Raw genomic sequence first — 25,229 nt, 5'->3', positions numbered from 1 at the left:
AATGAAATCCAGCTGGGTTATTTTGGGCCAGTCATGGTCCTAATTTCAAAAAGAAGATAGGGGCACAGGTACCCACAGAAGGGTTATGTCAAAAAAATAAGGTACCTGTGACTGTAATCAAAGCTCTGTTCCTCTTAATATACATTATCCACACTTAAAGCTTCAATAACACATTTGAATCTATATTCCTTTACCCTTAGATTTTAGGGTCTGAGAATAAAGAACTATTGGGTTTTTATTGATACTTATCAAAATGCTGGAAGGAATTATTAAGCTGTTGGTTTCTGAGCATTTTGGGGGAAATGCATTGCTTGGCATGCGTGCAGAACGCAGCTGCGAGAGCCATCGTGGGGCTTCCAAGATTCGCCCACGTTTCTTCAACACTCCGTGGCTTGCATTGGCTGCCGATCAGTTTCCGGTCACAATTCAAAGTGTTGGTCATGACCTTTAAAGCCCTACACCCATTGGACCAGAATACCTCCGGAACCGCCTGCTACCGCAAGAATCCCAGTGACCGATAAGGTCCCACAGAGTTGGCCTTCTCCGGGTCCCGTTGACTAAACAATGTCGTTTGGCGGGCCCCAGGGGAAGAGCCTTCTCTGTGGCGGCCCCAGCCCTCTGGAACCAACTCCCCCCGGAGATTAGAACTGGCCCCACCCTCCCTGTCTTTTGTAAACTACTCAAGACTCACTTATACTGCCAGGCATGGGAGAGTTGAGACACCTTTCCCCCAAGCTTTTTTATACTTTGTTTTATGTTTGGTATGAATGTGCTGTTTGGTTTTTAAAAAAATAATGATAGGGTTTTATATGTTTTTTAATATTAGATTTGTTCCACTACTATATTGCTTTTATTACTGTTGTGAGCTGCCCCGAGTCTTCGGAGAGGGGTGGCATACAAATCTAATTATTATTATTATTATTATTAATAATAATAATAATAATAATAATAATAATAAGTTTGTCAAGATTAAATCTTACCAAAAATATACATTCTCTTTTTTTGGTAGAGTTACTACAATAGCTTAATTGACCACGGGGATCCATAGATACAGTTTGCTTTGACTTTCAGCAAAAGCATTCAATGTGTAGGATTGCAGTGCAGAAGATAACAAAATATAAACTAGGTTTCATTACCATAAGAGAACAAGCTGGTTGAACAATCATGCTCAATATAGATCATTGGATCCACCTAAAGACAAACTGTCATTTGAGGAAATATGTCAAGCATGAAAGACCAGGGTCATAAGTGAATCTTCTCAACTAATGATCAACAGCTGGTTAGGTGTTTGCTTAGAATTTAGTTCACTTGTAGTTAACTTTTCTAGGCTGATTCCTCTTTTTACTCCATCCCCAAATTCTGTCATCCCTTCTCCTACAAATAACAATCCTCAACAAATCCTTTTGAGCAATTAAATCACAAACTCTTGGGAATGTTTCCAACTGAATATTTTTCAGAACAGAATAATTTTCTTGTATAACTTAACTTGTTGTCACATAATTGCACCTAATTTTACTTCTCCATTAATATTTTAAAGCTCTTTAGAATTGTGAAGTAGAGTAGACTTATACCTATTTCCATTACCAAAACCTGACAATTTGTCACTGAGGTCAATATAGAGAAATACAGAAAAATTCTCTGTGCATTCTATGTCCTTTGCCTTTCCATTATTCTAGAAATAGAAATATTGGTTAAAATTCTCACGGCTGTCATTGATGCTTTTTGATTTATTTAGAATAGAATAGAATAGAATTCTTTACTGGCCAAGTGCGATTGGACACACAAGGAATTTGTCTTTGGTGCATATGATCTCAGTGTACATAAAATAAAAGATAAGTTTATCAAGAATCATAAGGTAAAACACTTAATGATAGTCTTAGGGTACAAATAAGCAATCAAATCATATTAGGAACCGGTCAATATAAATTGTAAGGATACAAGCAACAAAGAGCCATCTTAAAAGTTCTTTTTTAAATGTGATACAGGATTCAGCCAAGGGGTTTTAGTGTTTCCAGGACTTGGAGATGCCAATGTCTATATTTTATTGCCTGGGAGATGGAGGATGCCCTGCGTGCCAGCTTCAAAAGCATCCCCTTGCTGTGGCCGTTGACCACCTCTGTAATGTGGTTAGTAATGAGAATAAGAACTGGAGCTGCTGGCAGACAGCACCAGGAGGAGGCTTCTGGGACATAATAAATAAAACAGAAGCCGTTTGACATCTTCAAACGGTTTTGTATTAAATAGTAGCTTTTCTCCTGGGGACCCTCTTAGCCTTAGCCTTTCTTCTTCCCGGTAATTAATTCAAGCTGCTCTGCATGCTTGAATCTGCCTCACTGAACTGAGCGGCTCTGAGTGGCAGGGAGGGAAGCTTCTCCTGCAGATATGTCCTGTAGCTCTTCCACCTCCTCCCCCACCCCACACACGCTTAGTTTTCTCAAGCTACATCTATTAACCATTCTAGTCCAAAGCCAATGGAGATTCTCAGGAGTGTAAAGAGACTGTAATTCCAAACTGTGCCCAATAAAGCGAAGATCATCATGAAACTTAGGATTCATTCTAACGGTAATCACAGACATTGATTATATTCTGGCCACGAGAACATCAAAACTGTTTATTTAGGCAAATACACTAAGTTTTGTTTATAATATAGTTCAGCAGTTTCCATATTTTTCCAGCTTATGGGACCTATTAGTTAAACAAGACTCCACACACACACACACACCCAAATTCTGGCATCCCTTTACTTCTGAAGGCTTTAAGAGTTGTTTAAAGGCTTTAAGAGTTGTTAATCTAATCCTACGTAGCTTCTGCTCTGGCAATCTCACACTACTTACCAGAGTTTACAAAACTTTCGCCAGACCCATCCTAGAATACATCTCATCTGTTTGGAACCCATACCGCGTTTCTGATATTAATACCCTCGAAAATGTCCTTCACCAGAAGAGCCCTTCACTACTCTACCCAAAACAGAACACCCTATGAAACTAGACTTACAATCCTGGGTCTAGAAAGCTTACAACTACTGTACAGCGCCTCAAACATGATCTAAGTATTGCCCACAAGATCATGTGCTGCAACGTCCTGCCTGTCAAAGACTACTTCAGCTTCAACCACAACAACACAAGAGCACACAACAGATTCAAGCTTAATATTAACCGCTCCAAACTTGACTGTAAAAAATATGACTTTAGTAATCGAGTTGTCGAAGCGTGGAACTCACTACTGGTATCATCCCCTAACCCCCAACATTTTACCCTTAGACTATCCACGGTTGACCTCACCAGGTTCCTACGAGGTCAGTAAGGGGTGTACACTCTGGGCGTGCACCAGAGTGCCTACCTTCCCTTGTCCTATAGTCTCTCCTAGATCTCCTATATCTTCTCTTCTATCCCTATATCTTTTCTGCTATTCTCTCATAGTTATATTTTATTCCTATATTTTCTCTTCTCTTCTTTCTTTAATACATTGTGTATTATGTATTATTGTATATTGGACAAAACTAATAAATGAATGAATGAATGAATGAATGAATGACACCAGGATCAAAAAGCTGACGTTTTATGGATTTGCTAACAGAAAAGGGATGGGATATGGGATGAAGGAGATGTCTATTTATAACTTCATAGGGAGGTGAAGAGTTAGTAAATTTATTTATATTTCTTGTGGTGACTGTTGGAAGTCAGATTCTTATGTATTTCGTTTCTTTTTCTTTCTTAACGCTCTTTCTTTTGTGATTATTTTTCCCAATTTCTTCCCTCTTTCTGTAAATATAATTTGTATTAATATTTATTATTGCGATCAAAATTATTAGTGAAAATTAAGTTCAAATCAAGTACCAAGTACATAAGAGTAATTATACATCTCCATTGGATCAAAATATTTCAGTTTTTCAGTAAACCTAAGTTTCTCATAAGGTTTATCCTTTCCAATCTTGATTCAGCCATCTCAATAAAAAAAGGATTGTACCTAGAACAATATCAGACTTCTGACAAGTATAAGCATGCATATGTACTCAATAGTAGTTGGTTTGGGCCCCTTTTGCAGCAATTACTGCCTCTCAATGTGGTATGTCATGGACGCTATCAGCCTGTGACACTGCTGAGGTGTTATGGAAGACCAGGATGCTTCAATAGCAGCCTTCAGCTCTTCTGCATTGTTCCATGTCATGTCTCTCATCTTTATTTTGACAATGCCCCATAGATTCTCTGTGGGGTTCAGGTCAGGTGAGTTTGCTGGCCAATCAAGGACAGTAATCCTAAAGTCATTGAAGCAGGTTTTGGTGTTTTGGGCAGTGTGGGCAGGTGACAAGTCCTGCTGGAAAATTTAAGCCCCCATCCCCATGAAGCTTGTATGCGGATTGAAGCATGAAGCATTCCAAAATCTCCCAGTAGATGGCTGTGTTGATCCTGGACTTAATGAAGCACAGAGGACGAAAACCAGCAGATGACATGACTCCCCAAATCAACACAGACTGTGGAGAGGCACAGACTCCTCCATATTCTGGGTCCTTGTTTTCCAAAGGTTTCTATAGTCATATGCATGCTTATACTTGTCAGAAGTCTGATATTGTTCTATGTACAACCCTTTTCTTATTGATCGCATGTAATATTCTAATTTTCTGAGATGGGGGATTTGGGGTTTTCACGAGCTGTACCCCATAATCATCACAATTATGACAAATCGTGGCTTGAACTATCTTGCCTTGCATGTTATGAATATCTCTCATATATTAAGTTTCACCTTTTAAGTTACATTACTGAAATAATTAACGTTTGCACGATATTCTAATTTTTCAAGTTTCACCTGTAAGATTATCTTTGTTGTTTTTCAGATGGTTACTTTACCTTTCCATGGAAAGCCATTCAACTACTCTTATTTATGTCCTTCTATAACTTTTATTGCTTCTAAAACACAACTCTCAGCTTTTCATTTTCCTGCCCAGAAATTTTCCATAGGTTTTTTTTGGGGGGGTTATGCTTTAGAGCAGTGTTTCCCAACCTTGGCAACTTGAAGATATCTGGACTTCAACTCCCAGAATTCCCCAGCCAGCATCCGCTGGCTGGGGAATTCTGGGAGTTGAAGTCCAAATATCTTCAAGTTACCAAGGTTGGGAAACATTGCTTTAGAGAACCTTTACCTCTGGTTCAGAGGTAAAATTATTCTTAAATTTTGATTATTTTACCCTCATTTGAGCTCTAAACCAGTTCAACTTTCTAATAATTGAAATCATGACAACTATTGTTGTAATGCTTGTTTACTGTTAAAGTTTTTCTTCTTTCAACAGTTAATTCTTTATGTCACATCAGTGAACCCTTGTACTTTTCACACTAATCTAACGTCATCCAAGTTAGAGACAAACTTCTTACCAGATGCCTGTTTCCTGCCAAAGGCATTGACTGATTTCCATCTGGCTCATAACTCTTCTGACTTCCTTCTCTCAGATGATATGCAGCAGATGCTTCATTGACTAGATGTTTGTTAACCTTGTGCTGTATGTAAACTGCAGAATTCTCTATTGCTAAACCCACTTTAACTGAAATCAAAATTCTCCCAGAGTTTCTTTTAACAAGATTTATTGGGGGGAAAAATATTAAAAGGTACAGAAATCTCAGCAGCTGGGTTGCTATTGTTTTAGAATCTTGTTTCCCAGCTAGTTCAGGTGGGACTTTTTCAATATTTGGCAAGAAGGCTGTTCTCTTAATAATTGAGGAATGTCCAGGTGGCAAGGATGTAAATTTGTCAGTTTCTGAACTTATTGTTATACATGCATGGAATGCTTAGAAACTACAAAGAATTATAAATTGTTTACTTGCAATTGTGATTTCTCAAGCTCTTCTTGAGTAACCTCATATTTTACTCCTTTCAAGTCACTCTGTCAGTTCCAAGAACTTTGCATTACTGGGTGAGTCCATGGGCTGAAGTGTATGAAGTCCCATTACAAAGCTCATGCCCAGATCTATTTGAAGAACTGCAGTTACAGGAAAACAGGCAATTATTTTGCCCTCATGTGAGGGAACCCCAATATTATTATTATTATTAATATTATTATTATTATTATTATTATTATTATTATTATTATTATTATTATTATTTAGATTTGTATGCCGCCCCTCTCCGCAGACTTGGGGCGGCTCACAACAGTGATAAAACAATATACAATGACAAATCTAATATCCAATGATTAAAAAACAGTTTAAAACCCTTATAAAAAATAATCATACAGCCCAAACAAACCATACATAAATCATAATAGCTAAGGGATATATTAATTTCCCCATGCCTGGCAACAAAGGTGGGTTTTCAAAAGTTTTCAAAAAGCAAGGAGGGTGGGGGCAGTTCTAATCTCCAGGGTGAGTTGGTTCCAGAGAAGGCTCTTCCCCTGGGTCCTGCCAGACAGCATTGTTTGGTCGACGGGAGCTGGAGAAGGCCAACTCTGTGGGACCTAATCGGTCGCTGGGATTCATGCGGCAGAAGGCGGTCCCGGAGATATTCTGGTCCAATACCATGAAGGGCTTTATAGGTCATAACCAACACTTTGAATTGTGACCGGAAACTGATTGGCAGCTATTAATCTGAGGTGGGTATAATGAGGACCCAGATTGTTGGGGGCAATATGCTGACCCTGTAAACCCCTTAGAGAGGGCTGTAAAGCAATATATAAATCTAAATGCTATTGCTATCATTGTAATCTTCTTGGCAATCTAGTTTTCAAGACTTTCGATTGCTTTTTTGAATGACTTTCATTTTAGGAATAGATATCTGAAGTGTGTTGGAGAAAATTGATGAGTAGCTGCAAATTTGTTGATTAATTGATTGTATGGTATACATCTGCAGTATTTGGGAATCACACAGAGCAGGTTTGGGAAGCAAATCTTGAGCTGTAGCAGAAAGGAAGAGAAAGGAAAAATAATGTAAGTGGACTTAATCACACAATGTTGGGTGCAGCCTAGGATTTGTCTGGGCACGAGAGAAGACTTGTAAGGGGTTAGACTTCAAGAACCAAGAAGGCCGAAACAGCACTGATCGCTCTGCTGTATTTGAACCTGGATGAGGGGAGTGAACCCTCCTTGTTCTATAGAACATATTGGCAGCATCTAATGCTGTCAATCAAGGCATTTTTCTGGGCCACCTGAATGTCTGAGAATGTCTTGCAATGGTTCCATTCCTACTTGTGGATGCTTCCAGTTGGTCGTTGTGGAGGTTGAGTGGGCTGGGTAAGTTCTTGGTGTCTACTATGGGATGCTGCAGGATTTATTTCACTCCCTGGTGTTTAGCCACTTGTAGAAGTCATCTATTAGTTTGAGATGAGATGTAATCAAAATTCCAGTGAAACCTAGTGGCACATGGAATTCCAGACTAGGTGGACTATTGCAATGCACCTTATGAATGACTGCCTTTGAAGAGGACTTGCAGAGAATATGGGAACCAGACTGTTGTGGGTGGTGGGAATGGGGGTGGATTTTCTATTGTAGAATCCCATTTTCCTGAAAGTTAGAGCCCTGGCTATCAATTGAAAATGCTAGTTGGTTAAATTAATTAAATAAGCAAAAAAAATGTTCAGCCTTTAAGGGTACTTTATAGTAATAATAAAAGAATAGTGACAACAATGCCATAATAACAAAAATGTCATTTGATTGTCTTAAAGCGTTAAGAAGAAACTCAATGGGCTTAATGCAGCAGGGCTGGTTTGGAGAGCTATAGAACAAAATGTGACTCCTTTTAATCAGTCATTAACCCTTCCAGTGTCCTGTATCTCTGCTGTATATCATATTGGCTGTTGCTGAGCTCTCTCCTTCTTGATTCCAGGATTGTTTTAATGGATGATGCTGTGGACTGTTTGATGTCTTTTTCAGACTTCCTGTTTGCCTTCCAGATCCAGTTTTATTACTCAGGCAAGTCTATCCCACTTTACTACATTTGTGATTAATGTAATCGGACAGATCAGATAGCATAGCACTGGGAACAACCTTGGTCAGACAGTTTTGCTCTATAATAAAAACTGTGCTGTCCGAAATCTGTATGTCAAGCTTTGTTCTGCAAAGCTGAGGATTATTCCGCACATAACTTTAATTAATATATTCCCCCCCTGTGCCATTTAGAGCAAGTCTTCATAAGCAGTTGCAATAAAAATACCTTTAAAAATAAGGTAAGCATAGATCAAACTATATACTAAAGACCAAAAAGAAAGCAGCGATGTGTGCATCTCTACCCCAACAGAATTAGTTAAGTGAAAACATTACAGGGAGTAGAATGGTAATTGAAAAGGCTTTGCTGGTATTACCAACCTGATTGCTTTTAGTATCAAGTCAGAGAACAAGGTCTCTAAGACTGTTTACAGACTTTGTAAGTTATGTCAGACTTTTAACTGAGATCTGTAAGAAAGGACAGCCCCACTACTCATGGTATAAAATTATTATGATATAATTTTTAAAACTTACCTGGCATTTCCCATGCAATGTTAATTCCTGTAAGCACCAGACCAACTCTACAATCTCTGTGATGGCTGTTATATGCTCAAACTCAACCCAGACAAGACGGAGTGGCTGTGGATCTTACCTCCCAAGGACAACTCCATCTGTCCGTCCATTACCCTGGGGGGAGAATCACTGGCCCCCTCAGAGAAGGTTCGCAACTTGGGCATCCTCCTTGATCCACAGCTCACATTAGAATCTTTCAGCTGTGGCGAGGGGGACGTTTGCCCAGGTTCGCCTTGTGCACCAGTTGCGACCCTACTTGGACCGGGAGTCACTGCTCACGGTCACTCATGCTCTCATCACCTCGAGGCTTGACTACTGTAACGCTCTCTACATGGGGCTACCTTTGAAAAGTGTTCGGAAACTTCAGATCGTGCAGAATGCAGCTGCGAGAGCAATCATGGGCTTTCCCAAATATGCCCATGTCACACCAACACTCCGCAGTCTGCATTGGTTGCAGATCAGTTTCCGGTCACAATTCAAAGTGTTGGTCATCACCTATAAAGCCCTTCATGGCACTGGACCAGATTACCTCAGGGACCGCCTTCTGCTGCACGAATCCCAGCGACCAGCTAGGTCCCACAGAGTGGATCTTCTCCAGGTCCCGTCAACTAAGCAATGTCGCCTGGCGGGACCCAGGGGAAGAGCCTTCTCTGTGGCAGCCCCGGCCCTCTGGAACCAACTCCCCCCAGAGATTAGAACTGCCCCCACCCTCCATGCCTTTCGTAAGCAACTTAAAAGCCACCTCTGCCGCCAGGCATCGGGGAACTGAGATCCTCTTTCCCCCTAGGCCTTTACAATTCTATGCATGGTATGTATGTATGTATGTTTGGTTTTTATATTAATAGATTTTTAATCATTTCTAATATCAGATTACTATTGTATACTGTTTTATTGTCGCTGTTAGCCGCCCCGAGTCTCCGGAGAGGGGCAGCATACAAATCAAATAAATAAATAAATAATAAATGTATGAATTCAGGGGTGGTAATTCTACATAGGTAACATAAGGATGGTTTAGATTGGAGTGATGGAGGTATAAAAACTGAAGATGAGATGAAAAACATTGATAAACTACTCTAAGCTTTGTCAATGAGGAGTTCTTTCTCCATAAATATCAGAAGTCTGTTAAAATATTTCAGATACCAGGCCATCGTTGGGAAGTGAGTTTTTGTAAACATACGCTATTCCTAGCATTCCTATGTGTGCTATGTTCTTCTATGTATATTGGATTCTTATTTGGTTCATCCCTTTTGGGACCTCTCTGGTAAATCTAAGGAAGATTGGAGATTCAAGAGCCTGCTTACTTGGGGAAATGTTGGAAGCAAAGCTGGCAAGTTTTAGTACCATTTTTATTTATTTATTTGTCAAACAATTATAGGGTGGTAATTTGTACAAATAAAACATTAGATAAGTAATGATAAAAAGTAGTGATAGAAGACAATAGGACAGGGATGGTAGGCACAGTGGTGCGCTTATGCACGCCCCTTACAGACCTCTTAGAAAGGGGGAGAGGTCGATTGTAGATAGTCCAAGGTTAAAGGTTTTGGGGTTAGGAGTAGAAACCACAGAGTCAGGTAGTGCATTCCAGGCATTGATTACTCTGTTGCTGAAATTGATTTTTTGCAGTCTAGTTTGGAACTGTTGACATTTAGTTTAAATTGATTGTGATTAAAGTTAGTGATTGTGATTAAAGTTAGATAACCTTGAAGGCATCTTAGGCATCTTAACAGCATATGTTGCCTTGTTCCTGGTAGAGCAAGTCCTCCTGAAATGTATTTACAAGATTTGTTTTCATCAAAGAGCATACAGAAATGCTCGAAAGCTGTTGACAGCTACCCAGCACCTTGAATTACAGTTATATAGACAATTTCTACACATAAAATAAACTCTATATGACTTTTGCACATCGTTCAGAAAAGGCTATTGCATATAAGACATTCCAATATTGAAAATTATGGCCAATAACCAGTATAAGAGAGACAGGGAGAAAACAGCAAATACCCATAAACATATAATAAATAACAAAATAATTAATTTAAAATAGTTTATAAAATTATAGTAAAACATATTGATCTGATCCAGTCTAACCAACAAAATTTATAAAACCTATTAATTCTAAAACTCATATGCTTTATTTTCTACTTTAGACTCCTTGGTTGGGTAGTATTTGAATAAGCAAGAAAAAAAATGAAATGGAAGAAGCAAATAACTTTTGTGATACATAATATTAGGACAAAACATAAAATTTTATCTTGCTAAGCCAGCTGGCAGGTACTTAGGCTTGTGTAGGAAATTTCAAATATTCGGAACAGGCTCTTTTATTCTGAGGTACTAAAGATACTAAAGGTACTTGAGAACTAAATGAAGTCAAGGGACAGTTATTCAAATGTTTTTCATTTGAGAGCAAAGTGTAATAATGATGATTGCGTGCAAATGTTTATTATCATATCAGAGAGCTCATTGTATTAAATTGCTTACTTCACTCCCAATCCTAAAACACCTTTCTCTGTTATTTCTCCATCGTGGGTGGAGTTAGCATTCAGGATGGGTTGTCCTCATCCACTCCAGATGAGGGCCGAGTCTGTTTTAACAGAATCTGCCCTGCTAGGATCACAGCTTTGACTCACTACTGGAAACTCAAAGTTTCTCCTTCAACCATTGGGCATTAGATCCATGATACAATTGTTAAGGCCTATGAGCTCTCTTTGATGGCAAGGCCCGGTGGTATCATGGCTCACACTATACATAACTTCTGCGACCTGAGCTACCCAGGCATCTCTTGAGGAGGTGTGTTGAGCAGCTATCTGGGTGTCGCCCTCTCAATTCATCCGCCATTACAAAATTCCCTGTGCATCAGTGGATGCGGCCTTCAGCCTTCGGATCTTACACAGGGAGGCCCACTAACCAGAGTAGGACTTTTCCCACCGGGGGATATTTGACTTTGGTATGTCTCATCCTGAATGCTAGCTCCACCCACGAAGGAGAAGGAGCGTTGGTCTTACTTGATACACCTCTTCTCATAGGGTGGAGCTAGCATTCAGCCCCATCCAATAAATGTCCATTCCTGGTTGCTACTCTGGTCAATTTCTGGTCGGGATGGTTTTCTTTTTTAAACGCAGCATCTTGATTTGGAGTCTTTATATTACTGACTGTATCCAAAGCATAGCCACATCGAGTCTGCTTCTTCAGAATTGTCAAAGCTGGAACCTAGCAGGGTGGATCCTGTTAAAAGTAACAGACTTGATCCTCATTCTGAGTGGGTGAGGGCAACCCGTCCTGAATGCTGGCTCCACACTATGAGAAGAGGCTATCACATAATACCAACTCCCCTTCTCCCTCGAAACAAGGTTCAATTGCTTGGCAATTAAAACCCTTTCCTCAAATCATCTTTCTCTCTACAATCGCAGATTATGCTATTCTGGAGTTCAAACTAACATAAAAAGGAAAATAAAAAGCAATAATTTATTATCTGTTTCATCCTCTGAGAGTTCCAAACCTTCAAATTCACATTAAAATGTTGCCAATCTGTTTCAGTACATGCACTTTTTCAGGTTCCAATCATGCATGCAAAGTTTTGCACATTAATAACTTTGGATGCCACTTCTGTTTTTATCCAAATTCAACAGTTTTTTATGGTCACTCAGCAGTATGCATGAATGCAAAACATATCTGATCTGGATGGTTTTTTAAAAAATGTATTTATATGTAGACTGACTCTGGGAGTAAATAACAGGAAAAGTTTGAAGCCTGATGGAGAATGATTTTAGCCAGTTTCTTTGGTCATATCTCTTTTGACCATCATACTGTATTTAATTTGAACTTACATTGAAACACACTGGGCTGCTCACTAAAGCCTGTGTAACTCACCTCTCCTAAATTGTATGTTTATTTCAATGACTATGGAAGTGTGTGTTTGTGTGTGTGTGTATGTGTGTGTGTGAGGCTTCCAAATAGCACCCAAAACTAAATCAGAATCCAAGGCAAAGCATTCCTCAAAGTTCCAATTTATTAGCAGAGCCATGTTGGCACATCTGGAAGAAACCCAAATCTGAAGTCCGGGGGTTTCTCCACCCAGTTGAAAGTTCAAGTCCTTGTCCCCACAACCCCAAGTCCATCACGTTGACCAATCTTCAACTGCCAACTTGGCAGAATCCACCCATCTCCCTCTGTGGAGGTGCAGGAGTGCAAAGACAAAGGATGACCTTGACTATCTAGAAAGAATTTGTTATGGCTACATACAGGCAGTCCTCGTGCAATTCCCCCTCCCAATTTCCCAAGGTTAAGAATACATATTAAAATAGCATAAAATGTGTTGTGGTTGGCTTCAGGCCAGCTCCTGGGGCTGCTGATTTTGATGCAGAGGAGTGGGAGCCATCTGTTTACAGAAGACCAGTCTGGCTGGAGGACGAATCAGACAGTGAATCAGAAGCAGAGACAGGGAAAGAAATGGAGCAGGAAGGGACTGGAGAGGCGGAGGGGAATGGAGTCAGTCAGATCTCCAGCCAGAGGTTCATCTGAATCTGAAAGGGAAGAGTCTGCGGAGAGGGGTAGCATACAAATCTAATAAATAATAATAATAAGAGTTAATGAACAACCCTATTCTGAATGCTCGGGTCCGGAGAATGCTAGGAACACAAGAGCAACTGCACAAACGCAAAAACAAATTATAGGTCACATGTGATAAGAATTAATGACGTTGCTGCAACCTTGAAAAAGGGGAGGGTTGGAGTTATTTGTGTGGGAGTCTATTGTTCAGTTTTGGAGAGAGAAAGTTTGATGAATTGTGGTTTCGTGTTTGCTGTGGACATTCTGACATTTAAGCTGCGAGTTACTTTTGGTTAACGTAAGCCAGAAAGGCTTCTGCACTGACTGGAGTAATTAACTCTGACTTATTGAACTCTTAAACTAACATTGCTCTGAAATTCCGTGGCTTGCAGTCTTTTGAATATAAAGAACAACCCTTGTTTGATTTTTACAAATCTGTGTTTGTGTGTTTCATTAATTACTTTGTTCCAGGCAGAACAAAATGTGGCAGGCCAAAACCCCCAACTAAAATGGCTATGACCTGACTGTGCGTGTGTGTGTGTATTCTGATTGGGTGGCCTTATCTTTTATGCTTCTTCACACAATGAAAAGTCTACATAATAAGTCTACATAACCCTAGCTCAAAGAATAGAATCTATAGGCTACCCAAAAGTCCCTTTGACTTGGCTTTGTTAATGTTTGTGTGATTTTCACGTCATAAAGCAACTAAATTAGCAAGTAAGTTGCATATTTGTTGGTCACTGCATATTCATATCAGTGCTGGAAACAGTCAAACATTCTCAAAGTACCATATATAACTAGAATAGAATTAATTAGCTACAGCTAATGCAGTCTTTTATATACAGCACAAAGACATATAAAACGTTCATATGTGATTTTTACAACCTGTCTTTGTTTTTGAATAGAGTTCATTGAAAATGTGGCTGCCATCTATCAAGAGCTCTTGACAGGTAAAAATCCAAACACTGTGATCGTGCCTACGTCGTCTTCTGGGCAGCATCGTTCCCGTCAAGCTCTCAACGAGTGCAGTCAAGTCGATGGAGTGGAGGCATCTGCATTTTATCAGTGCCTTGAATCATTATGTGACAAATCCAAATACAGGTAAGGCCAGCTGGGTTGGAACTAGTTGAATCTATTTCATTGGATTCAGGGTAAAGAAGAGGCGTACTGACATTTTGGTACAAACAATCCAGGTCTTGTGCTGTTCCTCTACTTCCTTTAAAAAAAAAACATTTTTATTGATTTTTAACAAGTTTAATATATACACAACACAAAACAGTGCACAGTGAAAGGTGCCCACCACCCCAACACACACACATACCCCACCACCAAATCGGGGGTGTTTCTTATATAACCCACTTTGACCCAAGAGCAATATCTGTTCCTCTACTTCCTGAAACAAACATGTCAGGTCCTGATACAGATTAAGTTTTGACTTTTCTATGTGTCATGCAAGTGATTTTCAGCTGTCACCAGTTCTGCCCCATTTTATATCCATTTGTGAACATATTTTATCTTCCACATTTTTGGAGGTCTGACAGATTCATCAATTTCATTCATTGGCTTCTCTGAGAAAAACTCATAGGAAGGGAACTACAGTGATGCCTCGTCTTACAAACCCCTCGTCATACAAACTTTTTGAGATACAAACCCGGGGTTTAAGATTTTTTTGCCTCTTCTTACAAACTATTTTCACCGCCGCCACTGGGATGCCCAGCCTCCAGACTTCTGTTGCCAGCGAAGCGCCCGTTTTTGCGCTGTTGGAATTCCCCTACTGGGATTCCCCTGCAGCATCGCAAAAACATAGAAGTCCGGAGGTGGGGTTTCCCATGGAAGGGAGCCTCAGGGGAATCCCAGCAGCGCAAAAACGGGCACTTCGGTTGACAAAAGGGGTGCATTTTTGGCTTGCACGCATTCATCGCTTTTCAAATTGATTCCTATGGGAAACATTGTTTTGTCTTACAAACTTTTCACCTTAAGAACCTCGTCCCGGAACCAATTAAGTTTGTAAGACAAGGTATCACTGTATTTCATTTTAATAACCAGTATGCTTCATTTACAATTAAAAAAAACTTTATTGACTGGAAGAAAGAAATGTCAAGCTGGTGCAGAAGTTGGTGAAAATCAATGGCTTGGATGGAAATGGATTAGAGTAAAGAGAGTTCAACTGCAGCTGAAATAAACAAGAAAATAATATAACTTGTGAAGAAGATAAAAGGGCCGGATTTCATGGGACATTGTTCTTCATCACATCAGTCCTAACTGTGCATTTTAAAAGGGTAGCTTAAAACTCTCCTTGTAAAGGGTTGGACTTTTCTTTTGTATTTGGAATCTCTGTCACAGCAAACAACTAAACAACTTGCTTCTGACATTCAGATCAATTCAAGACTCTTCCAAACATTCAGCGCCAAATGGGACAAAACTTTGCAATAATTATTTTGTCATACATGTACAAATGCCAAAAAACATACAGAAAGGCAATACATGCACACACAAAAGTCAGATAAAAGAGAACACAGAAACATATTGTTCTGTCCTGATGCCGGCTCCAATAATTAGATGCACATAATTTATCTAATTATTAAAAAGATTTAATACATACACAAGTCTCAATATTGTAAAAGTCTTTTAAGAGTATTTTCAAAGAGAGAAGCAAGCTAGTGAAATGTTATCAGTTGGCTAAAGTCCCAGAGTGAAGATAGCCCAGTAATAATTACCAGCTGTAGCCAGAGTCCCCAGAAGTCCTCAGAAAATAGCTGGAAGAGCAAAGCTCATTAGCAAAGACAAGAATATGACTTTTGAAATCCAAATTAAATGCAGTGGACAAGACGATTCCTCAATGAATGATGTTGTTTTTCTGCATCAAGATGGAGCATGCCTCACCCTTAAATAGTGTGACGGCGCCGCGTGATCCAATTACCCAGCAGCACTACTTATGAATGATTCTTCTCCTAGCCAACCAATCGTGTCTCTTCCATGACCTTCGCACTCTGGCGTCCAGGAGTGGCTCTCCTCTTCCTCTGAGTCATTGAGCCCTGGACCTGCTAACTGATTGCTGACAGGAAGTGCTGTTTAATCCAAGACAATATGTGTGTTTCATCACACATACATTTCTAAAGAAAACACAATACAGTAGGGAAAAGATCACATTTTCTCCTGCAAGCAGGGCAATCAAGCACAGTTTTGCTACTTTTTGGAAATAATGCTCTTTACACATTTGCAAAGGAATAGAGCACACTTTCCACTAAATTGTCACCATGCCTTTTCCGCTGGGGGAAAAAATGGGAAAAGCACAGGATGATTTTTGAGTTTGTCTAACAAATAAATTCACCTATTGGGGAAAGCTTCTATGAAATGAAAATACAAAGCAATCTTTAATGGTGAAGAAGTAGGCTCTGTGAAAAGGGAGAACTTTTCTTGGATCCCCATAGAATAAGGGACCATACCAGATCCTGTTTTAATTGTTGCCTGGCCAACTAGGCTTCCTTCAACACAAAGAAGGTAAGTGTTGTTTAAAGTAACTGGAAAATACTTTTCACTAGGACCTTCTCTTGCCACGATTCTCTCAAGTTAAATTGAATCATGGCTGCCTATGGAACTGCTAGCCCATTCTCTCTCTTGTTGCAGAAAGATACCTTTCTCAAATTGTAGGAAGATGGATTCATGATGTACACGATTCAATTCAGTTTGATCAGTCTTAAGTCTAAAAAAGGTAATTCACAAACATTGATATATCAAGTATTTTTCTTGTGTTCCTTTTGTTTGCCTAGCTGCCCCCCAGCCACTGTTCTCAAGGAAATTCTGAGCAACGTACAGAGAGTAACTTTCTATGGATTTCTGATGGCGCTTGCAAAGCATCATGGGATCAATAAAGCTCTTGGTAATGAAAAGTCCTTTATTTTCCATGAATACTGTTTTAAGAATTTGGTGGCCTAGATTTCTTTGTCAAGCTTACAGAGTCCAAAAGGCTAGTAGGTATATACCAGAAAAGTTTGTATTTAAAGTGAAACAATTCCAGGAAATTTCAACAAGGCAAGTCACATAACAAAAATGTGCCTGAATTCCCATCCCCAATAGATGTTTAATTGCTATAACCCTCCAGCATTGAGGAAAGAGATGGGCAACTTACCATTCTGTTCTGTGCTCCGCATGCTGTTATTCTTCCTGTTTCAGAATCCAGAATCCAGAAGGAGAGAAAGAGAGAGAGAGAGAATGTATACATATATATATATATATACCGTATATATATATATATCACATGGTTGTTGTTGGTTTTTTTGCTGAATTTTTTACAATTAAGGGAGACTAGGATGGCACCATTTCGGCCTTGTTCTGGGCCTCATCAGCTAGCCACACCCTTACTGGGATTTGATCCGGCAGTTTCTGCCTTGTAAGGCAGATAATTAACCTCTAGGCCACCAGATCTGATCCCTTTCAGCTCTGTACCAGGGAGGGGCTATATGTTTTTTATGTCGGATCACCCTGGTATATTGAAGGAACGTCACAGTTCCTTTTTGCCTCTAGGCCCAACCCAGGGCCATTTCAAGGCAGTGAATTTATTCATAGCCGACAAACTATATTTTTGTATGTATCACATTTTTTTTAGATATATAGTGTGTGTGTTTGTGTGTTTCCTTATTTACCTTAATTCATTCAAGTGAAGAAGAGCCTGATTTTTCTTAATTCTTTATTTTCTTCTGAAGAAACCAAGATTTCTCTTCGGTAGAAATATCATGATTTCAGAACAGAAGCAATGCACAAATGCCCTTTCAGAACTATTATTTGTCCTGCAACCTAAAAACCAGGCTTTGAAAATGTGGGTGTCTTTTTTCTATAGCACAGTGGTTCTCAACCTGGGGGTCGGGACCCCTTTGGGGGTCAAACGACCATTTCACAGGGGTCGCCAAAGAGTATAGGAAAAGACAAATTTCCCATGGTGTTAGGAACTAAAGCTTGGAACATATTTTTGCAATCCGACCAATCAGGCGTTTATAGTGGGGGTGTCCCTCTGACCTTCCTGCCATTCAGCTTAAAGCTTTGTTGGGAGAATTGGCGCTAGACGTATGGTTGGGGTTCACCACAACATGAGGAACTGTGCGGAGAGGGGCGGCATACGAATCTAATTAATAATAATAATAATAATAATAATAATAATAATAATAATAATAAATTTATTATTATTATTATTAATAATAATAAATTTATTATTATTAATAATAATAATAATAATTAATAATAATAATAATAATAATAATAATAATAATTTATTAGATTTGTATGCCGCCCCTCTCCGAAGACTGGAGGGTTATAACAATTAAACATCTAATGGGGATGGGAATTGAGGCACATTAAGGGGTCGCGGCATTAAAAAGATTGTGAACTACTACCATAGCAGAATCTGTCTGTGCCGGAGATCAGCACTGGGCCTGTTTGATGCATTTATGGGGTCCTGAATCTAACAACATGCCTACTTGCAGCCATCCAAGCTGCTCTTGATACCTCTGCATTTTCTTTGCTCAAGGATATGTCTTAGTCCAAACTCCACTCCCAGCCCCTGCCAACAACCGGAGCTGCTGTTTACCCAAAGCGTAGAGATTATATATCAAAAGGAACATGCATACAAGCCCTCAATCCCTTTTGCAAACAAGCTTAGCTAGTAATGCATTCCCAAGTAAAGATGAGTCCTAGATTGCACCGGGCTTTTCTTTATTTTGCCTGTACAAAATCCACTTCCAGTAAGGTGCAAAGCAAACAGATGGGCCGAGAAAGCCCTGCCTACTGCCGGCATTGTGTATGGGTTTTTCCTTCCATTAAGAAAGGCCTGTCCTGGCTCCAAGCCAGGCTCCTACTGAGGCCTCTTGCGGGGCAGCCGTAAGTGTAACAGGTGCAGGCATCTTGGCAAGGAAAGCAGGATTTTTCTCCTCCTGCCTTTTCATCTTCCCTGCACACGGGATAATTTGAATAGGCTTTGGTCTGCACGGGATCACAGGCTCCCTAAAGCCCTGCAGCAAGGGCAGTTCCAGGCGAGAGCTTCAGATGAGGAAGGAAAGCGCTTTCAGGCAGGGGCCCACCAACCTCAGCAGGATCTTGAAAGGGAAGAGAAGGAGAGATTAGAAGGCAGCTGATGAATTTGTCAAGCAGACTGCAAGCCCAGCCTCACCCCTCTGTCAATATTGATTCGCCCATCCACTGCACATTGTTTACTGATTCTCCCAAGAGATTGGAGCACTCTTGAGATCTTTAGAGGCAAGAACGAGCTTCACATTCAGGAAATGGAGGCCGCAGAAGGCTTGGCAGCCACCCTGTTTGCTCATTTGGCCTTCGGTGTTATAGTGGCAGGGATATAAGAGAATCTTTCTTTTGGGGGATATTACGCAGGACAGAAGAAACAGAAAGCCTAGATCCATGATGTTGAACCTATGGCACGCGTGCTATAGGTGGCACATGGAGCCATATCAAAGGAAACACAAGATTTGCCATGTTTCAGCTCCAGCACGGATGCCCATGCTGGCCAGCTGATTTTCAGTCTTGGGAAAGGCCATTTCATCCTCTGGAGGCTTCAGGGAAGCTTCCCTGAAACCCCAGAGACAAAAAAATCCCCCCAACGGACAAACCAGAAGTTCAGAAAAACACACTTCTGTTTTGCCGTTGTGTTGTGGTTAGCTCTGGCGCAGCTCCTGCCCCAAGGAATGTGCAGGTGGATGTGGGGGAAACATCCACATGCCGCAGGCTTGTTTTGCTCCTGATGGAATCTGCCAATGAAGTTTCCTCTGACCAAGGAAGCGTGAGTGACAGGGAAGAGGGGAGTTTGGCAGACAGCCCAGGAGGAGATCAATCATCTGTATCAAAGTTTTTGATTTCCCCCCAGTGTATTTCATTGTGCTGATATGTGATCATTCCTTCAACAATATTGATATATAAAGGAGATATAGTAACAGAATAACAGCAATTCAAACTGGAGTCTCCCTTTCCTCAGCTAAGAAAAAGGGCTGTTGAGGAAATTGGCAACCTGAAATCTGCTATTGATGTTGATGATTCATGAACTGAATCCGTGTCCACGGTGCCTATGCGAAGCATGAAAACCAAAACCAGCTCTGTTCACGGGCTCATCGTGTAACTGACAAGGCGCAAAAGGAATGAGGAAGGAAGAGCAACCGAGTAAATTTAGGCATCCAGTGGTAGCTTTAGATATCTAAGCAGTATCATGTGTTAAGGGCAGGTGGTCCTGTCTGCCAGTAAATGTACATTTGCACAATCCTGCTGTTGATGAATGATAAGGACCTCGGAGTTGGCATTTTGAGATTCCCCTTCCAACCCCCCCCCCCCCCCCCAAAATCTTTAAAAGGCACCTAAAATATTATTGTGGCCCATTTGCTCTGCTCATACTAGGAAGCAAACTCTTTGCTTCCTTGTCAGGCCTTTTGACGTTCTTTGCTTGTTACGAAGTGGTCCAACCTCTAGAGAGGAATGGGGCTTTTCATCCACAGCGTAGTTATGTAACTGTATGTGGATTTAATATTTCAGTGACTGTTTTAAATATTGATGTAGATTGTTTTACTTACTAAGGTAAAGCAGCCTCCCATATTTGGAAGTCAGTAAGGTCCTGATTAGTCAGCTAACTGGGGCTTTGGCCTTGTAAACCAAATAACCTTTCTTATCAGTGGAAGTCTGAAATTTTGTGTGTATTACTGCTAAGACAATTGTAGCAGTTACACAGTGCCGATTGTTAGTGAAAAACTTACAAGGAAGTAGGGCATTCTTGTAGAGATGTTATATAGATACAAAAATAAAATTGTTATCAGATTCTTGATTCTTTTTTGTTCTATGGAAGTTCATGTACAGTACAACATAGCAATGACATGATTGTTTGAAGGGTATCAGCCTCAAGAACCCGTCTTCACACCAAGCTCACAGGATGCTGTGCTGCTGCAAAAATGTAGGAGTACGACAAGATACTCCAAGTGCAGCAATTGTGACAAGGGTGATCAGGCAGTTGGCAGGATGAGTATCTGCAAATTCAGTTGCTTTTTGAAGGAGGCTAACAAACCTTAGCCATAAAGACAGCAATTTGCAGCATGAATTCCACCATGGAATTGTTGAACAGATGTTCCTCTTCCTACATTTCTACTTTCATGGGTGGATTCACTTCAGATTCCATAGTATTATGGTATGTAGGTACTTATTCTTTAGGATTTAAATTGAGCTTTCTCTTTGCTACTCATTTTCAGGAGCTCTTCCTGAGAAAACAGAGTTGCTACTTGACCCAGTTATGGATCAGGAATTAGAGAAACTGTAAGTATTTTTAAAATGGAGAACAAGTTAAGTGGCTAGGGCACCATGGTTTTTCCTTTTAGGCATCACATGAGAGTTCTTGCACTGAATGTAACAGCAATGGTAATTTTCCTTTCACTCTAAAACATTGCAGGTAGAGTTAAAATTAATTCAAGAAGCAAAGGAAAGTTCTTCAGTTATTTGTATATCTCTTTAATTATTAAGACATGAAGCCGGGCGAGAGGGCTCGAGAGGCAGGTTCTGCCAGCTTCAAAAGCATCAAGCAGGCGATGGCCAGGAGCCGCCGAAAATCCCTGCCCCTAGTTCTCTCGTTTCGTCAGGCTCACTCTCTTATTTCGTCAGGTGGGGGTGTCAGCTTGCATCAAGCAGGCGATGGCTGGGAGCCGCCGAAATGAGAACTAGGGACAGGGATTTTCAGCGGCTTCCAGCCATCGCCCGCTTGATGGAACCTGACATCCCCCCTCCAGCACTTCGCCTCCTGCAAAGCAAGAGGGCTCTGGAGACAGGTTCTGCTAGTCGGCTATTCAGGATCCCGTCCAGCAGCTTCAAGCGGGTGGTGGGCGGGAGGGGGAGACGGGGTGGGCTCTGACTCCCCACCCCTCTGGCCCAGTGTAAGGCGAAGCACGGGGGGAGGTCAGGCTCCGTGTGTGGAGTTGCCCCTCCCGCCCACCACGGTGTTCGAGCAAACGCCTAACCTGAACACGGACTTCTGGAAAAGTCGGGGTTCGGGTTCGGTATGCTGAACCCTGCAAAGTTCAGCACGGACCCAAACTAAGCAAGTTCGGTTCGCCCAACACTATTCATAATTGCTTTTAAATCCATTTTTATAACAATTTTGACAGTAACTTGAGTGCATTGTTCCCAAATACCCTTAAATTGTTCCAAAGTTAAAACTATTTTTATCCATTCTGTATCAGTGACTTTCTTCTCCAGCGAGGGAAGCCCCACCTCCGGACTTCCATTGCCAGCCAAAGCACCCATTTTTGCGCTGGTGGGATTCCCCTGCTGGGATTCCCCTGCTGGGATTCCCCTGCAGCATCGCAAAATCTGTAGGTGGGGTTTCCCATGGAGGGGAGCCTCAGGGGAATTCTACCAGCATGAGAATGGGCACTTCAGTTGGCAACGGAAGTCTGGAGGCGGGGCATCCCAGCGGCGGCGGGTTCATAAGGTGAAAATACAGTGGTCCCTCGACTTGCGCGTTCTCGATTAGCGCGAAACGCTGCAACGCGGTTTTTCAAAAAATATTATTTAAAAAAATAAAATATTAAAAAATAAATTTTTTTTAATTCTGTTCCCTGAATGGAGACCGCCGGCCGCTCAATCGGGCCGGCAGGGAACAGAATGGAGCCTTCCGCGGCGGGGCTGGTAAGGGGGGGAGCCGAGGGGGGAGCCGAGCCCAGCCCCGTGGCATTCGCTTTCCTCCCGCCGGCAGCCGACTGATCGTGGGCTCCTTCGCAACCTCGGAGAGCTTCCTGGTTTTCGTGAGCTTTCATGCCCCGGAAGCTCTCCGAGGTTGCGAAGGAGCCCACAATCAGTCTCGGCTGCGGGTGGGAGGAAGGCGAATCCCCCGTGGGCTCCGTTACATCTTCCGCTGCCAGCCAGGCCATGCTGGCGGCAGCGGAACAATCGCTGGCTGTCAACTTTTCTTTTTAAAACTGGGCAGGAGCTGACTTGCCTCCCCAGTGCTAAAAAGAAAAGTTGACAGCCAGCGCCACGCCTGGCTCGACTTCCCTGGCTGCTTGGCCGGGGAGGCTCGGCCGAAAGCGGCTGGAGCGGCAGAGCCGAGCACGCCTTCCGCCCGGGAAGTCCTGCCCCTTCATCCCCACCCCTCGCCCCTGTGGTCGGCGGGGATGAAAGGGCAGGACTCCCTGGGTGGAAGGCGTGCTCGGCTCTGCCGCTCCAGCCGCTTTCGGCCGAGCCTCCCCGGCCAAGCAGCCAGGGAAGTCGAGCCAGGCATGGCGGCGGCAGCGCTGCTTCTCCGGTCGCCCGGTCCTCTCCTGCCTCCTGCGCCGATGTTCCCCGCTGCGACGGAAGGCAGTCGCTTGGCTAGGGAGGCTCGGCCGAAAGCGGCTGGAGCAGCAGAGCCGAGCACGCCTTCCACCCAGGGAGTCCTGCCCTTTCATCCCCGCCGACCACAGGGGCGAGGGGTGGGGATGAAGGGGCAGGACTTCCCGGGCGGAAGGCGTGCACGGCTCTGCCGCTCCAGCCCCTTTCGGCCGAGCCTCCCTAGCCAAGCGACTGCCTTCCGTCGCAGCGGGGAACATCGGCGCAGGAGGCAGGAGAGGACCGGGCGACCGGAGAAGCAGCGCTGCCGCCGCCATGCCTGGCTCGACTTCCCTGGCTGCTTGGCCGGGGAGGCTCGGCCGAAAGAGGCTGGAGCGGCAGAGCCGAGCATGCCTTCCGCCCGGGAAGTCCTGCCCCTTCATCCCCACCCCTCGCCCCTGTGGCCGGCTCATCCAGGGGGGCGTGTGTGGACTGGCAAGCGGCAAGCGGGAAGACCAAGGGAAGGTTCCTTCAGCCGCCCAACACCTGATCCGCTCCGCAGCGCGGCAGCAGCGAGGAGCCGAAGATGGGGTTTCCCCTTTGCCTTTACCCCATCTTCGGCTCCTCGCTGCTTCCGCGCTGCGGAGCAGATCAGCTGTTGGGCGGCTGAAGGAATCTTCCCTTGGTCTTCCCCGCCGCCCACACGCAAACTCCACCATCTGCGCATGTGCGGCCATGAAAAAAAATGGCGCACATGCGCAGATGGTGGTTTTACTTCCGCATCCAATATAACGCGGAAATCGGTTAGCGCGGGAGGTCTTGGAACGTAACCCCCGCGCTAACCGAGAGATCACTGTAGTTCGGAAGAAGAGACAAAAAAATCTTAAATCCCGGGTTTGTATCTCTAAAAGTTCATATGACAAGGGTTCGTAAGACGAGATATCACTGTATCTGAAAATTTTAATAAAAATCATTTAAAAAGTAAGTATTGTGCAGTTGATAGGAATATCAAGAAAGGAGCAAGCCTGCTTTTCCAAATGTTGGTTCATGCAAAAGAAAATTTCAAACAGCTCATCATAGGAGCAATTTTCTGAGCTTCGAAGAAAAGGAGCTCAATCTCCAATTGTAAAGGTGGCCAAAGACTGCATTCTTCTTCTTTGAACTCCTTAGCAAAGAATTGATCGATACTCCCCAGTATGCTTTCACATACTTTTATAATGATAAATGTGAACCAAAGCAAAATAACAACAGCGTTTCCCCCCCCTTTCTTTCAGGATTGCATCAATTTCAGGCATTTCAGTATCCAATTCTAGTGCAAGTGTGGATGCAGCAAACACGCCTTCTCGTGCTTCACCACGCATCTGTTCCCTTTGGAGGCCGCTCCACCACCGTCGGAAAGTGGATACTGAAAGTGATGGCTCCACAGAAGAGACGGATTCTTCAGAAAACTGATTAAATGAAAGTGTCAAGTGTTTACCAGGTCCTTATAACTGAAGTGTTGGATTTGGGAAAAAGGAGATGGAGACCTTATTGCAATTGTAGGATCATACTGCTCTCTTGTGGCAAACATGTCAAATTGATTGAAATACAAGAGCATTTGTTTCAGTGTTAAGAAATTTAATTCTCAGTGTGGAGTTTTCATCACTATCCTTTGATCTCTGTTGTATACACAAGACATTACCTTCTCCCTACATATGAACCCTTTATTATATTGCTTGGTATTGACATATTTTATGAAAATCCAGATCAGAAAGGAAAACAAATGGCTCAGAGGAATGGGTAATTTTTTCCTCCTGTGGGTTCCGGATGAGACTTGTGAACTACGTATAGAAAATAAAGAATGTTGCACTAGTAAGTAGATTAATTGAGATTTCTTGCATCGTAAGTTATATTGCAAAAAATAGCAATCATTTGCTATTCAGAGGTCTTTAGTAG

General features: G+C 42.1%; 1 protein-coding gene across 3 annotated transcripts in view; it reads left to right on the top strand.

The window, feature by feature from the left end:
* CSTPP1 (centriolar satellite-associated tubulin polyglutamylase complex regulator 1) overlaps window positions 1-25,145 on the top strand; it is a 147,650-nt gene extending 122,505 nt beyond the window's left edge. For all 3 annotated transcript variants that reach the window (XM_070759928.1, XM_070759936.1, XM_070759944.1), the window contains 5 exons: window positions 7,807-7,892; window positions 13,925-14,120; window positions 16,790-16,899; window positions 21,248-21,311; window positions 24,569-25,145. In XM_070759928.1, coding sequence (XP_070616029.1) covers window positions 7,807-7,892; window positions 13,925-14,120; window positions 16,790-16,899; window positions 21,248-21,311; window positions 24,569-24,746 — 634 coding nt within the window. In that variant the 3' untranslated portion in view covers window positions 24,747-25,145. The remainder of the gene's footprint in view (window positions 1-7,806; window positions 7,893-13,924; window positions 14,121-16,789; window positions 16,900-21,247; window positions 21,312-24,568) is intronic.
* The last annotated feature ends 84 nt before the right edge of the window (window positions 25,146-25,229 follow it).

The sequence above is a fragment of the Erythrolamprus reginae genome, chromosome 1 (genome assembly GCF_031021105.1).
Source record: "Erythrolamprus reginae isolate rEryReg1 chromosome 1, rEryReg1.hap1, whole genome shotgun sequence".
Lineage (NCBI taxonomy): Eukaryota > Metazoa > Chordata > Lepidosauria > Squamata > Dipsadidae > Erythrolamprus > Erythrolamprus reginae.
The sequence above is the reverse complement of the archived record's forward strand: the minus strand, read 5'-3'. Positions and strand labels throughout refer to the sequence as shown.